At 35.1% G+C, this 17694-nt stretch overlaps 3 protein-coding genes across 3 annotated transcripts; all 3 read right to left on the minus strand.

Moving 5' to 3' along the window:
• Nucleotides 1-631: 631 nt before the first annotated feature.
• On the minus strand, nt 632-4896 carry LOC140040409 (uncharacterized). Its single transcript, XM_072086316.1, has 7 exons — nt 4798-4896; nt 3716-3822; nt 3449-3625; nt 3109-3306; nt 2647-2710; nt 2322-2400; nt 632-1680 (listed from the first exon to the last, which is right to left on the minus strand). The coding sequence occupies exons 1-7, from the start codon at nt 4827-4829 to the stop codon at nt 1573-1575; spliced, it is 765 nt and encodes a 254-aa protein (XP_071942417.1). The 5' UTR covers nt 4830-4896; the 3' UTR covers nt 632-1572.
• Nucleotides 4897-5165: 269 nt separating this feature from the next.
• Nucleotides 5166-17411, minus strand: LOC140040411 (uncharacterized). Its single transcript, XM_072086319.1, has 11 exons — nt 17300-17411; nt 12568-12780; nt 12190-12404; nt 11454-11658; nt 10977-11110; nt 10351-10597; nt 10139-10236; nt 9646-9787; nt 9095-9274; nt 8174-8315; nt 5166-7820 (listed from the first exon to the last, which is right to left on the minus strand). The coding sequence occupies exons 2-11, from the start codon at nt 12743-12745 to the stop codon at nt 7658-7660; spliced, it is 1704 nt and encodes a 567-aa protein (XP_071942420.1). The 5' UTR covers nt 12746-12780; nt 17300-17411; the 3' UTR covers nt 5166-7657.
• LOC140039276 (uncharacterized) lies at nt 14487-16400 on the minus strand. Its single transcript, XM_072084881.1, has one exon. It carries the CDS (start codon nt 16398-16400, stop codon nt 14487-14489), a length of 1914 nt encoding a protein of 637 aa, XP_071940982.1.
• Nucleotides 17412-17694: the final 283 nt, after the last annotated feature.

Consider the following 17694-nt stretch of genomic DNA (forward strand, 5'->3'; position numbering starts at 1 on the left):
TACCTGTCTAGCTTATGGAACTATATTTCAGATTCATAATACAGTATATAAGTTGTAAGTTACATACCTATAGAAATATGAATGCTTATTATAACAAAAATATTTAGCACATTAGTCATAAGCAGGACAAATTTAGAAAAAAAAAATTGTGTAATATGTTTTTATAATCTTGCCCTAAACAAATTATTGTGGAGCATTTACATTTTGTAATGGTTAATAAGCCAAATTAGGCCTAGGCACATTTTATTCCGATAATTTTACTTCGATCATTACATCTCCGATGGAATAATTATTTATTAGGAAACAATGGTATTGTATTAGATCGTAATGCATTTGTCACATCATTAAAAATACTATCGAACAAAAATGCACAAATCACTATCCTAATTCGGTAGAATAGACCTTTCATCGCAGTGCATTTAACCTTAAAGCAAAACGGAGGAGGACAGAGGACACGAAACATGTTTCCTTAATGGGTATCCCTTAATAGAGTTGTCCAGAATGAGGAGTTCTACTGTATACCAGATTACGATATTTGAAGCGAGATATGCACCCACTCGATTCACTAAAATCAATGCCTCTGAATACTGATGTTAAAAAGATATTTAGACATGTAGAAACAATTCTTTATTATTTAACGTTCTCGTTACCTCTTTTAAATGCAGTCAATAAGTTTTTAGTACACTTTAAACAATATATTTTTGTACGAATAATAAATAAAACAATGGTTTTGGAATTGAACGAGTACTACTTTTATTTATAATCATTGTGTTTATTTTTATGTAGGCCCTATTTGATAATTTCATCTTCTAAAAAGCATTTCTTTAAACGAAAAAGTAACAATCTGAAATAGGCTTACAATAAAAAGAAATAAAGAGGATGATTAAGATCAGACAATGATAAATAGATGGTGGGATTATGATGATGATAATTGATCAAATAAAAATGATAGATGATTATGATAGCAATGCGGACAAAGGTTGTCATCACAATCATGATGTAGATAAAATTGATGGTGATACCCATTTTGATAATGAAATATTTTAAATTGAATAAATAAATCGAGATAAAATATTCTATAATCTAATTTATTGTATTAACATTATACATTATATAACTGGATAAAAAAACAGGTCTTGATGCGTGATTGTGAACGTTCTATTATTTATCACATGATTCAGGTGGGGCAAGAATAAAATGTTGAAAACAATTTTTTTAAATAAGATTACAAAAATGGAGTGATAAATAACGTAAAACAAGTGAAAAAATATGACCTCAATTTCCCTTCCTTTAATACATGTCCAGATTGGTATTCGACCCGCCTCCCTCTTCTTTGATTTCTTCAACCGCATTCCAAAAATGATCTCAAATCAAACCAATCAAAACTATACCGTAGGCTATTTAATTTCATTATTCAATGATGAAAGCATTTGCTTGACCATTGGATATAAAAAGGTTCCTTTCAAAAACTAAAAGCCTAAATCTTAATGGAGAACTCGTTTCTATTCGAATAATATTTGTTTTCAAATCGAAAAGAAAAACCATAGCATTCCAATAGGATAGTTAGGCCTACTAATCACCGTACTTCTTTTGAATACCCATGTGCATGGCTTGTATTCCATTTACAATGATATGTCCTTCTTCGTTGTAATATTGTCCATTATTTATCGGATTTGTGTCCTACAAAAATGGAAACGGTTTGAAAGCTTGTAAGAGAACACTTTACTACCCAATTGCATTATGATAATGATGATGACAACACTGTAATTGGTCAGGTGTTTACTCTGCCGTAATTGTACTTTATGTAGGCCTACAACAATTTTTTTGAGAACAATTTAATTTTCGGATTGGACTCACAAACTCCAGATCTGTGACGTTAATATACCATGGGCTTGTGTTGATGGCTAGCGTGCGTGATTCGAAACCAGGAACCAGCCAGCCAACCAACTGGACTACTACTCTAACGTAATTTTACTTTTATTGTACCAAAGCAATCTAACATTAACAACAGGACACTGAGCTCGCCTTGTCAAGGTAATATTTCTTGATCTTATGTCTCGCTGCAAAAAATACTGACAGTAGGCCTATACTTTGTGCACGCGGTATCAGTTAAGAGGCGTGGAAATTATCGTGTCGAAGCTGCAGATAAACTCTTTTATCTCCGGAGCTCAACATCCTGTTGCTAGATTGCTTACATACTCACTTGAAGTACAAAAATGTCATAGTAGGGCAAAGCATGGACCAATACTTAGCTCTCTGACGCCAAGCTACTTCGCAATAATTACCAATTTAATATATAATAGTTTTATTAATCTACTTACTATTACAGCTCCATTTACGCAATTATCTGCGACTTCAATACACTCCATTACTGCGTCACCATTAACCATTTTACACTCACTGCAAAAAACATAATAATTTCAAAATTATACAAACAGTTAAATAACATTACAGTACATAAAATCACCTAGCAAAATAAACCTTATATTCGCAGCAAAGTGTTATAAAGCATACTTTATCTTCGAATTAGAATAATAAAAATGTGGATTCAGTTTTAGGTGTGGGTTACTTTAGGTAGGTAACAAAACATTATTCAAACATGTCGTCCATTAAGAATTTTATTGTATCTCCTTAAGTGGAACATACCAAGCAAGACAGCCTCTGTAATAAGTTTGACCCATTCCATACGTCATTCCTCGGACGTTGCAGTCTGGTAAAATAATAAAACAAAAGTGTAACATTAATAATGGTTTCCCTGAATATTTATTTATTTATTTTCAATCTTTCTACATAACAAAAAATATAAAGTATTACAGGGGAGTAGCGGAAAAGCAAAAGTAATAAAACTGTCATCTTGTGATGTGCTTGACCAGCCAATGATGAATGATGTTGTCTGTAGTGTTAAAACATATACACAGTGCCCTTCGTTCCATTATAAATGTCTCCTGAATAAAAACAGTAGACTTATACCAAAAGAGGTGTTCCATCTATATACTTATTACTTTTCACAATTAAATATTTGGGACCAGGTTTCAGTGTACGTGTTAAGAGTCTAGACCCTTTTCGTTCAGTGGTTGATCTGTTTAGACACATTTTCCACACACTTACTTGGTATACTTTTATAACACTGTTTTATTTGTCCACAATTGGAGTCAACAAAACAGCATTTATCTTCATCCGGGCAGTCCAAATCTTCAAAACAAGATGCCTGTTCTGTGCAAATTCCCCCAAGTTTCTTCATTAGTTCATCAACGTTATAGCAACGTCCGGGACGAAAGAATGGAAATGATGGAAAAAGATCTTGGGCTAAATGAAAATTACACCGTTATAAGGTACAAAATAACATACAAATACTACTTCACCGACCGCCACATTAAATAAAGAAAATTGAGATATACACCCAAATGGCCAAATACATTCACTGAACCAACGTATTAATGAGCTTTACCTGAAAGTGGTGTTGTACACACATAAGTGTCAAAACATTTCGTATGCTGGCAACATTTCATATATCCACCGCAGTCCATATCAAATTTACACTGCGGCTGAAGACCAACCTCTACACATTCCTCAATAAAATAATACATCCCTGGTGTTTCCGGGCAAAATCCGTCTTTAATCGTAGCTACAAACAAATATACTCAAATAAGGTATTTACTATTCTTCCTATTCCTTAAAAAAAATTACTTTAAAAAAATTAAATTAAACTACCTACCTAGAAAACGAGTATTTACTTTACCAGCTGGTGCCATATGACAAACCCGAATTACATTCATTATTAGCAAAAACTCGCAAACCAAAACACCAACCACAGTCATATTTCTAAAAAAAAAAGACGAGCGTATAAGTTATTGGATGATGATGGTGGTGGTGATGGCGGTGGTGGTGGTTATGGCGGTGGTGATGGTGATGGCGGTGGTGGTGGTGATGGTGCTGATGGCGGTGATGGTGGTGACGGCGGTGGTGGTGATGGCGGAGGTGGTGATGGCGGTGGTGGTGATGGTGATGATGGCGGCGGTGGTGGTTATGGCGGTGGTGATGATGGTGATGATGGCGGTGGTAGTGGTGGCAATGGTGGTGGTGATGGCAGTGGTGGTAATTGCGGTGGTGGTGATGGCGGTGGTGATGGTAGTGATGATGGTGGTGGTGGTGGCGGTGGTGATGGTGGCGGTTGTGGTGGTGATGGCAGTGATGATGGTGGCGGTGGTGATGGTGGTGATGGCAGTGATGATGATGATGGTGGTGGCGGTGATGGTGGTTATGGTGGTGGTGATGGCGGTGGACATCATGTCAGTAGTGACGATCGCGGTTCACCCATCCTACATGTCCAAACCATATCCCCTCCAATTGGATAGTACATTTTGACCAAATTAAATTAAATTGTCATTTAATAACCATATTATAGTTAAAAATGCAAAAGAGCTAGTATTTATGTACACGTTTTTATTGGAGCTATTCTGTCCAAATTAGAGACGATCGCGGTTCGTCCATTAAATACATGTCCACATCATATTCCCTCCGGTTGGATTAGTCAATTTTGACAAAATTACATTAAATTATCATTTAATAACCATACAATTATAAATGTAGAAGAGTTAGTATTTTAATTTCATTTATGCATTTTAAATCTTCACGTTTTTATGGAGCGATTCTGCTCAAATTAGGGAGGAACTCTACAGTATAGGCCTTTATAAAACAATATTAGTAAAAATAATGCTTATTTTCTGTATATCCAAAATACGAAATTACATTAAAATGATAAATAGAACCAAAAGTTTTAAAGTTATTTTAACTTACGGTTTTCGTCTTTTTGTTTCAAATCCAAACATACATGTTGGCCAGTCTATTCTCGTTACACGTAGATGGAAACGTTAAAGTATCGTCAAAAAATAATGAAGTTAACAATTGTGATTTGCTAATATTTCAGCGTAAAATATCAATAATCAATAACTAAGTCTTTTGTTTGTCGTGTTGTTATTATCGTTTAGTACTAAATACAGTACTTAGCCATGCGCATCCCTGCCCATGCGCAGAAACATAATTATTAAATTACCAAGTGACGTAAGAAAAACAGCCGGTTTCTGAAAAAAGGATTCGACTAAAAAATATATATGTTTAAATTATTTAATGTATGTAAACTGTCAAATTAAAAAATAAAAGTTTTACATTAAAATAGTACACGAACGATATTGAAGTTCAAATGTTAAAACATAACTTGACTCTACATTAAAAAGCTTAGCACACACTTCTACTAATCTTTTCAGACATCTATATAAATAAAGTCTGATAAAATAATTAATAATAATAATAGCGTTACAACTTTTAAAATACAAATACAGTGTCCGATAAAATAATTAATAATAATAAAGTTACAACTTTTAAAATACAAATACAGTTTTAGGCCTACTGATTGTCAATATTTATAGTCTCTTAAAGGACTATGTAAAAAAAAATCATTCTACTGCAGTTACCGCGGTAAATACATTTCGTTTACTATTTACCCTGTTTAATGCATTACTATTTAGCAAGCTTTTTATTTTGTTAATAAAACGCTCTTTATTGCCGTGACAGAATCATGCATTTCTACATTGAATCATACTAAAATGATATGTTATTGTATTAAAACAATGTACTGTAGGTACTACAGTAACTGTGTAGTAAAACAAATTGTATCAACAAATAAAAGGTAAAAAGGTGAGTCCCGTGTTCTCTGAACGTAGGGGAATGAGCTGTTAGGAGCTCATTGTACTAAGCCTTGGCATTATGTGGTAGAACGTAGGGGAATGAGCTGTTAGGAGCTCATTGTACTAAGCCTCTGCATTATGTGGTAGAACGTAGGGGAATGAGCTGTTAGGAGCTCATTGTACTAAGCCTCTGCATTATGTGGTAGAACGTAGGGGAATGAGCTGTTAGGAGCTCATTGTACTAAGCCTCTGCATTATGTGGTAGAACGTAGGGGAATGAGCTGTTAGGAGCTCATTGTACTAAGCCTTGGCATTATGTGGTAGAATGTAGGGGAATGAGCTGTTAGGAGCTCATTGTACTAAGCCTTGGCATTATGTGGTAGAACGTAGGGGAATGAGCTGTTAGGAGCTCATTGTACTAAGCCTCTGCATTATGTGGTAGAACGTAGGGGAATGAGCTGTTAGGAGCTCATTGTACTAAGCCTTGGCATTATGTGGTAGAATGTAGGGGAATGAGCTGTTAGGAGCTCATTGTACTAAGCCTTGGCATTATGTGGTAGAACGTAGGGGAATGAGCTGTTAGGAGCTCATTGTACTAAGCCTCGGCATTATGTGGTAGGGTGGCCAGTTCCTTTCCACGCCGCCTTTTTTCTCCCTAGTATTTTCAACAGGTACTCATTTTACAGCTGAGTGAACTGGGAGTTGTTGGGCATTGAACCCGAGTCTATCTGTACGACAGTCAAGTGTCCTAACCACTCGGCTATCCAACTCCTACAAAATCACCAAATAGCACATGTTAAATAATAATAATACTGTATTCGAAACAAAAACACAATGATATACATATCAGTCATACTGAATTACATAAACAGTATAATAATAAGTACTCTAAATCAAATTGGTCCACTAACAATATTTTTTTTCATAATCAAATTCTCTGAGTAATAATACAGGCCTACAATGAAAAAAGACCACTATACTTCTACATATTATTTTTCATACTATATTTAAATAATTTCTTTATTAAATATGTATATATTACTAATAGGATAAATTAGGGACTTTCTGAATATACGATACAACAAAAAACAACGGTGGCCCAATTCTGGTGGTTTACTTGATTTTTTATAGAAACAAAATTGTCTTAAATATATTATTAATATTTTTAAATTAACTTTATAAAAAAATGGGTGACATATGGGTGTCTTGTGAAAACAATAAACAAAAAATGTTGTTGTTTAGTAGGTTTTCGTGACGCACACTGAATTTTAAATCCTAAAAAAACACAGTATAATTTGGTTAACTTCTGCATTATAAAGTAAAATACAATTTTTGCTTGCATGATACATTTAACAAATATTCTACAATGATTATTATTACACTTTGGTTAGTATTTTGGAAGCAAAGTACCCTATTTACAATAGTAATAAAATTAGTGGCAAAAAACATAGCTGGTAGTAACACAATGATTTATCATATAAGATAAAAGATCTTAGGGTTTATCTATATAAGAATTCCTACATTCTACTCAAGCAGAATTTGTTTCTAAAAATAAATGTTCTTAAAACCCTGTGAATTTTTAATAATTTCAAAGAATTAAATTCAGTGTTGTTTAAAATTAGGGGTGGGGGTTAATGGCCTCAAGTTACTGTCTTTTTTATGTTGTTAGCATTCATTGATTGTTGTAAGGCGTGGAAAATCACATTAATAATCTAGTTTAGTAATAAATAGTTTTAAAATAGACTAAAATGACAAGGATTGGGCTATAAAAAAAATATATTGCGGTATAATTTTATATTTATTATTCAACATTGCTGATCCAGAAAGGAAAAGTCCATCCTATGGACAGGAAACTTTAAATACAGTCTCTCTAATTCCTAAGAACAAACAACTATTTAATTTTTATGCCCCCGCCCCTCCCACCAAAACAAATTATTTCAATGGGTCAATTATAAAAGATACAAAATATTTCACTACAGATTATCCATCGCGTTTGTGAATTTCAGTAGATCAACGATATCTACAAATCCTAAGTCATTGCGTAGAACATTGTAAAAAAACTCTGGAGCTTCTCTTCTAAGGTTCCTGAAACTCTGTAAAGTGCTACCATCAAAATTGCTGAAGTTAATCGAATAACTAAAAGAAAAATACATTTACAATTATAAATAGAAAATTATTTAATAATTCCATATAAGAATAAAACAATTGTTACAATTACTGTATGTTTGTTCTAAAGCTCTGTCTACATTAGTTTGACAAAAAAAGTGTGGTAGTGATATGCCCAAATATGGTAGTGATATGCCCAAATATGGTAGTGATATGCCCAAATATGGTAGTAATATGCCCAAATATGGTAGTGATATGACATCATCTTGTCCATATATGGGCACATCAAATGTTTTGTCATATACGTTTTGATAGTGTAGACAGAGCTTTAGTTATTATAGAACATTAATAATATTATTATGATATTTAGAAAAAGTACTTACGCCTGAAGATGATTATTTTCCAACCAGTTTTGTACTTCATCCCTTGACCAGCCCATCATTGAAACTTGACTGCCTGCTGCATCACCTGATCCAGGTTTGCTGCCAAGATCCGGTATGTCAACTGCTGTCACAACATCAGAATCTAACAAACATGTAGACTACTAATGTAAACACACATACTATAATATCTAATTGCATTTACATGTCCTTCCTAATCTGCACACCTTTCATAAGCTTTACTCGTTCCTAATCTGCATCCCCTTTCTAATCTACAACTCCTTCCTAATCTGCACACCTTTCATAATCTTTACTCCTTCCTAATCTGCATCCCCTTTCTAATCTGCACACCTTCCATAATCCTTACTCTTTCCTAATCCGCACACCTTCCATAATCCTTACTCCTTCCTAATCCGCACACTTTCTATAATCTAACCAAATACCCTTTACTAATCTGTAAATATTTCCTAATCCACAACCCCTTCCTGATCCAAGTACAATATCTTCCTAACCTGATACTTACTAATCTGTAAATATTTCCTAATCTGCAACCCCTTCCTGATCCAAGTACAATATCTTCCTAACCTGATACTTACTAATCTGTAAATATTTCCTAATCTGCAACCCCTTCCTGATCCAAGTACAATATCTGCCTAACCTGATACCCCCTTACTAATCTGTAAATATTTCCTAATCTGCAACCCATTACTAATCTGCAACCCCCTCCTGATCCAAGTACAATATCTTCCAAATTTCATACCCCTTACTAATCTGTATACATTTTCTAAACTGCACCTCTTTCCCAAATTCAAAATAAAATATATCTTAACTCCATACTACAACACGTACTGCCAACGGCGTAACCTACCATAACTTTTAAAAATAAAATCTTTTATTGTTTCGCTGCTATAATGCCATACATACCTTTTTTTGATCCAATCTGTTTGGTAAGCAACGGAATCTGTTTCTGAAAATCATATTGACCTCGGAAATCAACATAAAGTTTTGTTCCCAGGATCATTCCCAGCCAACCATCAGGCTTATACTGTGGCTGCATCATCAATGGAACAATTTTTTTATTTTGTTGGAAAGCATATTCAGCCTCTACAAAATACAACAAACACAATATATTATACAGTATTCAACATATAATCATCAGATCAACATATAAAATCAAGCTGTGCTTTTTGACTAGTAAAATTCTATATTAGGTTCTTCAGTAATAAGCATAATGCTATTTTAGGTGGATCCAAAGGCTAAGCCCACCTACATTTTAAAAATTCCAATGCAAAAGATTAGACATTAGATTAAATTTAGCACTTTATTTCACCATTGTTAGGCCCTGCCAGCTCCACACCCCACCCACTGCCTCTTATATTTTGAAGCCCAAAATCCTTCGTCTGTCACTGCCTCCTATATACTTTCAGAAAGTTACATAGCATAAAGTAGCTTTTAAAGGACTTGTATATACGTACCAGTTCTACAGTTGTGACTGTATTTATATTTCTCTGTAATGCAAATAATCACAGTGGATGCATTTTCTACAGCTGATGCCATTGCTTGTAGTGTTGAACCTTCCATACATTCTAAATCAATCCATATTTTGTAGCCGCATTCCTAGAGTTAAGTATGGAAAGATGAACTAGAAATTACATAAATGCATTAATAGTAAAGCTTGTTTTCCGGTCAACATTGAGTTATGTTGAGTTGCATTGAATTTTAAAATGGTTAAAGTTGGAAATAAATAACTGTAACAATGCTAAAATTTTTTTCATTTTTCTTGACTATTTCGAGCATTGCTGGGAAACGCGAACATCAGGTGTTGCATTTGTGAACCATTTGATTGGTCAGTTTTAATGATCATAACGTTGTAAAATCTTTGAATCCGGTCAATTCAACGCAACTCGCCGCTACTTAACGTTAACTGGAAAACAGGCTTAACAAACTAAAAAAACTTTACAGTCATACCTTTAAAGCATCTTTGATTTTGACGACTAAGTTCTGGATGTCCCACTGATAGCTGATCATAATATGCTTCTCATGTTTCTGGTTAGTTTTACTGGTCCCTGTACAACATGAGAAAAACAACTGATGAACAAGACTTTGGTAGTACATGTACTTTTAGATAAAGAAAAAGAACCAAAAACAGATATCATCTACGAAAAAAAACACCACAGTACCTGTAACTTCCGTGTTCCCTTTCACTACCCACAATGCTCTTTGGGCACTGGTCCTTACTTCCTTATTTGGGCTATGGACTAGCTTTTGCAGAGCGAGTATAATATCAGTGTTCTTGGTAAGAATTGGTCGACTGTAATCTTCATCAAAAGCGAGGCTCCACACAGCCTTGATAGCTAATACTTGCTCCGTTTGATCTTGAAAATCTAGAATTTTTTTTAGAGTTTCTAATCCTCTTGCATCTATGACCTAAATAAAAATACAATAAATTAACTATCTGAATTGTTAGGATGTTGTAGGAATATTTAGATCTAGTATTACTGGCCTTAGTGATGTTTACAATAGACTACAGTGAAATAAAATACTAATACATTCAACTCTCCCAATAGGACTCTATGAAAACCGGAATCTCTTCCAAAACCGATGTGAGGTCCAAAAGGTCCAAAGTTCATATTTACCATTAAAAACACATTCTGAACACATTTCTGGAAAACCAGATATCATAGCAAAACCCAAAGGTGTCTGGTTTTGACTGTACTACAATGATGATACTTTACTGGCTGTACCGATAACAAATTTGGAGATACAGTAGATCAAACTGAAGTCAATTTAAAGCAGAAGAACTTACTACTTTACAATTTGCCTTGTTGATGCATAGTCTTTCCAGACCTTCCACTAACTCAGCGATGGAAATACCTTCATATCGTCTGTCTTTTTGTCGCATAGCCTTCTCACAAGATTCAATAAGATATTCCACCGTGCCTTAATTATACAATTGAATGCAATTTATTACAAACACAATGATTCAATACTGCACATTATAAAATATAAGTTAATCTCTGTACTGTAGTGAGCAACATGGTTTTGAGGAACGTATTTGGAACTAAACATTAAATAACTACTAATTGGAAAGCATTGTAGAGAAAAAATTGATTATAACTGCAAATGTTATTTCAAAAAAGAAAAGTAAAGTTGAGAATGCTTTGAAAGTTGTAGTAAAACAACCAAAACATCAGATATACAAGAGATATTCTCAACCTTACAAATAATATTTTGCATATTTTTATTTTTTTAAATTAATCAATGGTAAGTCTCTATTACAAACCTGTGTCTTTTAATATATCCATCTGGTCCTCCTCGATAATTGCCGCAATAAGCATCATCGTCAAAGCTTTGAGGAAATCATCAAATTCCAAGTATGCTTTGATTTTTTCCACGACACATGCCTTGCGGAAGTAGACGTTGAGAGACAAAGATCTACTTAGATTGTGTAGTATACTCAGGCAAGCTTTGCATAAATAATGAACATTCTGTGAAAAGCAATTTAAATTCTTTAGTTTGGCCTCATACAACATACAAAAACATGTTGTTTACAATCTATAACCAACTTGCCATTTTTTAGTGACATCATCATCATGGTTCACCATTACCTTTAATTAGTTCATTCATCATTCTTTGCCAGGAAAAAACATGACAAAAATGGAAATAGGTTGCTAGTCTAGTTTAACCTACTTTAAAACAATATCTGGTGTGTGTCATAAAAACATTAAACCATAGTCTTTTATAGGAACCAACTCATAGTGAGTTAAGGCTTGCATAACATGTCAACAACTACAACAATAATAGATTGCAATTTTGTCTGAATAATTACAGTTATGAGCTTTGGATAAATGCCCCGAACCCATCGAATGTTGTTTAGAATAAATAAATACCCCCTTGAATAAATCACCGGGGAAGAAAAAATCAAAACTCCCTCCTGTCACATTCATAAACTCTGTATTATATTTTTTTTTAAACAGGTAAGTAAAGCTAAGTGATGTGAGCTATTGTTATTTATTTACCTTACTTTTTTCAAGCTTCTGTCTGTATTGAGGTGAATCTAATATATCAGAGCATAGCTTCACCATGCCAGCATCACCAAGAGCCGTGGCAAATGACAAACTTGCATCGCTGAAGTTCCATGAGTTATTGAAAACATAATATGCAGAAAACCACACTGAATCATTCTTAAAATAACCATATTTAGAAAGGTTGTTGAGTATTTTTATAAACAGTTCTGAAAGTTAAAAAAAATAAAAACAGTTGATAATACTGAAGCAAACTGAAATCCTAGTGTGGTTTGTGTCTGTGGGGGAAAATATAGACTACCGAAAAAAATACACAGGATGTTTTCAGATACAATGTCTTTGTTATTTGGTTTCAACTTTCTATATACCAACCTGGTGCATTTCCTTCTGCCAACGCCTCTCCAACTTCTTTTCTGTAGGCCTCAAAGTTCCAGTAGCAGTCCCCAATGTATTGCAGTTCGTTTTTGGCATCTTTGGTATTGTAACTCGTCATATTCTCTAACGCCTTTAGACTTTTCTTGATAATTTTAATAGCGTTTTCCTCACTCATGATTGCTAATTTATTTTTACACTGCTAACTAAAAACTGCAGATACAGATAAAAAGTTACAAAATGAAGCAAGTACAAATAAATAAATCATCAAAAGTTAGTTAGTGAATAAACTGCACCCACCCAAATAATATATAGGCCTCTATAGGCTAGTAAACCTACAAAGTAAAATGATGGTACAGTATGTATGATTAGACTAATGAGGCATATTATTATTATTATACTATCTTTTAATACTGGCCTACTCACGCCTAGACCCTAGATATGGATCAAGCTAGTTGGCCTTATAGATTCAGCCCACGAAATTCAGAAAAAAGAAGGTCGGCAAAAAATTGCCGACCTTAAATTCGCCAAGGTCGGCAGTCTCGGCAGTTCTAAAAATAGAAAATTCACCCCAAGGCCTAAACCTTTTGCTAACCTAAAAAAGGCCTAGCTAGGCCTAGCCTCCCTAGCTATATGTTATGCAAAAAGAACTAGCAAAATTAACTAAAAAAAATATAAAAACCTAACACTAAAATCTACAAGATAAATTCTATTTGATTATATTTAGGTATATTTATTCATAAAAAGACATCAAAATACAACGGCAGCCAAAAGGCTGAAAAGTAGTATTTTACAAAATTTGATAAAAATATATAAATACATTATGTATAAAAGGTAAAACTAGTTTAAAAAAAAAAAAAAAAAAAAAAAAAAAAAAAAAAATAATAATAATAATAATAATTTACCACATTAAAATTGGTCCACCTGTAAGTTAAAATAGTGCCAGCCTATTCAATATTCATCATTAATGAGTCGGACTAAAAAAGGGACTGGTGAAGATCTAAATCTTTCTGTACGACCAAACGGGATTTTGAGTAGAGGCTTACTCGCAGACCTCAGGGTTCTGCTAATGTCACGAACAGGTGGAAGAATGCTTCTAAATGTATCGGACTTTATTATTCCTTTACCAAATTTCAGTAAGAGTTGGACTCTTCTGTTAACTAGCGATGGAAGGTCTGACAATTTAAGAGCAGACTCGTACAGTAGGATACATAGTTCATGCCATAAATGATTCGTAGAGCTCTTTTTTGAACTCTTTCTATTGACTTAGTTTGGTCTTTCGTAATTGAACTGTGCCACACAGGGCATGCATATTCAACTAAAGGACGTATATAGCAAGTATATACTTGTAGTAAATCTTTACAAGGCGCCTTGGCTTTCTTAAGTATAATCAAAGTGTACAAACGTCGACATGCTTTAGCAACGATATCATGAATATGCATCTCCCATTTAAGGTTATCCTGCAAGGTGACACCAAGCAGTTTAATGTGATTTACACATTTAAGATCATGGCCATTTAGATTGAAACTGGGAGGAGGACAGTCGGACTTTAGGAAGGAAATACGCATCACATTGCACTTGGATGGCTTGGGGAGGACTCTATTTATCAAACACCAATCATCAAGTTGATTTAAAGTGTCCTGCAACAATTGTCTATCACTACTTCTAACTACTTCACTAAGAGTGAGGTCGTCCACATATTTCCACCGCCTGTCAGTTCCCTCAGCAACATCATTGACTAATACCAAAAAGAGAAGGGGACCCAACTTCGTGCCCTGGGGCACCCCACAAGTAATATTAGAATTTGAAGAGGTGGCTCCCTTAACTTTGGTATTGCATGTGCGATTTAAGAGGAAACTACAAACGGTAGGAAGAATGGACGGCCTCACTCCTATGGATATTAATTTATTTATGACAACTTAATGATCCACACGATCGAAAGCCTTCGTAAAGTCTACAGCACATAAGTTTAAATATTTGCTACCCCCCTCCAGGTCAGATACAACAGAATTTATCAAGTCTACGAGGTAGTGTGAAGTTGACGAGCCTCTACGACAACCAAATTGCTTACTATCTAAAGAATCTTTTATATCATTAGTTACCCACTCCGCTAAAAAGCTTTCAAATATCCGAGAAAAAATGGGTGTTAGGGATATAGGCCGAAGGTCATTACAATTATTAGCATCTGGAACCTTAGGAACTGGTATTATAGTAGCCTTTTTCCATTGTTCAGGAAAATTACCTTCATTTAAAGAAGAATTAAAAATGTCCGCTAATGGATAAGAGAGTTCAAATGAGAATTCCTTAATTAATCTGATCGGTAGATCTTCTGGGTGTCCTGCTTTTTGTATGTTTAACTTATCGATTGCAGATTTCACTTGTCCTGGGTAGATAACGGGTGGGGGTTCCGATGCTGGTAAGTAACTTGGTAGTTTTGTAATGTCAAGTGCTGAAAGTTCACTACAAATCGTGGCAAAATGTTGGTTAATTACTTCAACAGCCGCTTGCGTTGATAGACCAGGGATGTTAAACGTGTCCTTTTTCTTTAGATTGCAGAGATTCACAATTCCTTTGTGCCATCTAGCAGGGCTATTGCTTTTTAGACACTTTAATGAGGTCGCGTAAAACTTCTCCTTCGCGTGCGTAATTGCTCTTTGTATGGAGTTACGTATCCTTCGCCATTGTTGGGTATGGTTACTAGAAAAGGCCAACTGTCGTTCTACAATCAATCTCTTGATTCTCGGCGTCATCCACGGCTTATCGGTTTTCTTATGGCAAATCGATTTCACGGGGAAAAAATCTGCAAATTTCCCATTAAGCACAGTAAGAAATTCATTTGTTTTAACACTTGTTGATTCGCTATCAAGAACATGGCACCAGTCATGGGCAGTGATCCACGATCCAAATGATCTAACCGACGAGTTACGATACGGTTGGATAGTACAAGTGGTGTAGTTAGAGGTAGGTATAACATGGATTGGTTTCAATAGTATACAACAATGGTCGCTACGTCCTAAGGGGGCCAACTTAGTGGCTTTACTGTATCTCTCCGGTCGATTCATGAACACTTTATCAAGTATGTTATTTTTCCTATGGGTAGGAAAATCAATCATTTGTTCCATACCTAATTCAGATTGCATATAGGTAGTGTTTAGATGGTTGAAGTCACCAAGTACTATGATATTTGCCAATCTATCCATTCCATAAATACTATCAATTACATTTCCAACATGCTCTAAAAGTTGGTTGGGGTAGTTGGCAGACGGCGGGTAGTAAATAGCTCCGATATATATAGAACGCGTTTTGCTGTTCTGTGTAGAGCGATAGCTAATTTTTGACCATAGGCATTCGAATTTGCAATCAGTATGCGTAACAATCGGATGGATTTCCAGGTGGTCCGCTGCAAAGCATGCTACGCCACCGCCGATTTTATCAGTTCTGTTTTTAAAAACGCCTTTATAATCGCAAAAGTTAACAATACCTTGTGTTTCCTCTGTTAGCCATGTCTCAGTGACTATCGCTACATCTACATTATGTTTCTTTAAGGTACAGTGAAATTCGTCTGCTTTATTCTTTAATGACCACGCATTCGTATACATAATTGTCGGTGCAGCTAAATCCCCTGTGATGCATGGGATCAAATTTCCAATATTACGACCTTGGGTCACCTTATTTCCTACTGAACGAAAAGTTACCCTTGTATCAATTTTCCTTCTTAGCTTAACACCTCCGCGTTTCCTTCTTGGTCGTTTTCTAGGCCGAGAATCGCTACCGGTATGCATACAAGCCGGTCTATTGTTTACCTCCACCTGTATATGCAGTTCCTTTGTCATTGCGTACCGTGCCGTGTCCAAAAAAAAAAAAAACAAGACCAAACCGGCGACAAGCACAAAAACGGCTAAATTATGAACGTACAAGCACAAAAATCCATCAAAATTCATCAAAATATCATCTAAACCAACAAGCAACACTTAGTAATCGCTAAATAAGACACATCAACAAGTTAAACAACGAAAATAAGGAAAATAGAGGTGTCTTGCAGATAGCTCAGCGACACACGTCTACCATACAATAGGATGTTTTTCATCTTCATTAATTGATAATTAATGAATTGATAATTAATTAATTGATAATTAATTGCTGAACATCATGGTTCTGGAGCTAGCCGTACACAGAGCATAGTTGCTTGCTTGGCATAACAGGGTATTCCCCTACACAGGTCTGTGGCGCACAGCGCTGTGCCCAGCCAGCTTGCTTGATAGGCTAGGAAAGCATGTAATGCAGCTCACACACAAAATGATGTAATGGTTGAGTGAATTCAGGGATCATCTTAATTCCATGGTTTGTTAACTAAACACAACATGGTGGTGAATATGCCTGTTAAAATTTCAATGATACGATCCCTTAAAGTACCATGTTGTTGCTAGGAGGCTTGAAAGGAGGGATCTAGCCTAGTTTCTAGGTCGGCAATCTCTTGCCGTCCTCTGACAATTTAAGGTCGGCAATAAGGTCGGCAATTGCCGATTGCCGACGTGAAATTCATGGGCTGTAGATTGCCGAAGATAGGCTAGCCTAGCTATTCGTATGCCTATAGTATAGCTAGGCCTAGCCTAGAGGCTAGGCTTAGCCGGATCCTAGTTAGGCTAGGCCTACTTAAGGGCTAGGTTGGCTGGGCCTAGCCTACACTAGAGCTTAGCTAACCTACTAGATAAAGACACAACTGTATAAATACCTGAATATCAAAACAATCCACAGAACACAAACAGTCATTGCACATACAAATAAAACGAAAGAACTTGTTTTGAATATGTATTTTGCCAGCCAGGAACTTGCTTGTTGTCTCGACGTACGTACAAGAGTGGGAGTCACGTCCGTACCCCGTTATCGCCCTCATCGTCGACACTCTTTTAAAAAAAGAGTATTAAAATACTCTTTTTTCGTGCAAAACCTTTTGATAATTTAGAGCTAAAAGATAAATATTAATGGAAACTATAAATCATCAAAAAAAAACCAATGCTGATACTGATTTTCGTGATTGTTAGACCACATATCGTGCCCATCAGACTCTAACCCCGCTGTAGAATAGATATCATGTTCGAAAAAGATGACACCATTTAGTTTGTCGTT

Source organism: Antedon mediterranea, chromosome 2 (genome assembly GCF_964355755.1).
Source record: "Antedon mediterranea chromosome 2, ecAntMedi1.1, whole genome shotgun sequence".
NCBI lineage: Eukaryota > Metazoa > Echinodermata > Crinoidea > Comatulida > Antedonidae > Antedon > Antedon mediterranea.

Bases quoted from the DNA above. Each gene is read 5' to 3' on its own strand.
- LOC140040409 (XM_072086316.1), bottom strand. From the start codon at position 4,829: ATGTTTGGATTTGAAACAAAAAGACGAAAACC. The intron at 3,626-3,715 runs GTAGGTAGTTTA...ATTTGTTTGTAG, and splicing joins AGTAAATACTCGTTTTCTAG to CTACGATTAAAGACGGATTT. The intron at 1,681-2,321 runs GTAAGTAGATTA...CCATTTTTGTAG, and splicing joins GCGTAAATGGAGCTGTAATA to GACACAAATCCGATAAATAA.
- LOC140040411 (XM_072086319.1), bottom strand. From the start codon at position 12,745: ATGAGTGAGGAAAACGCTATTAAAATTATCAAGAAAAGTCTAAAGGCG. The intron at 11,111-11,453 runs GTTTGTAATAGA...TGTATAATTAAG, and splicing joins GGATATATTAAAAGACACAG to GCACGGTGGAATATCTTATT. The intron at 9,788-10,138 runs GTATGACTGTAA...ACTTAACTCTAG, and splicing joins AAATCAAAGATGCTTTAAAG to GAATGCGGCTACAAAATATG.
- LOC140039276 (XM_072084881.1), bottom strand. From the start codon at position 16,400: ATGACAAAGGAACTGCATATACAGGTGGAGGTAAACAATAGACCGGCT.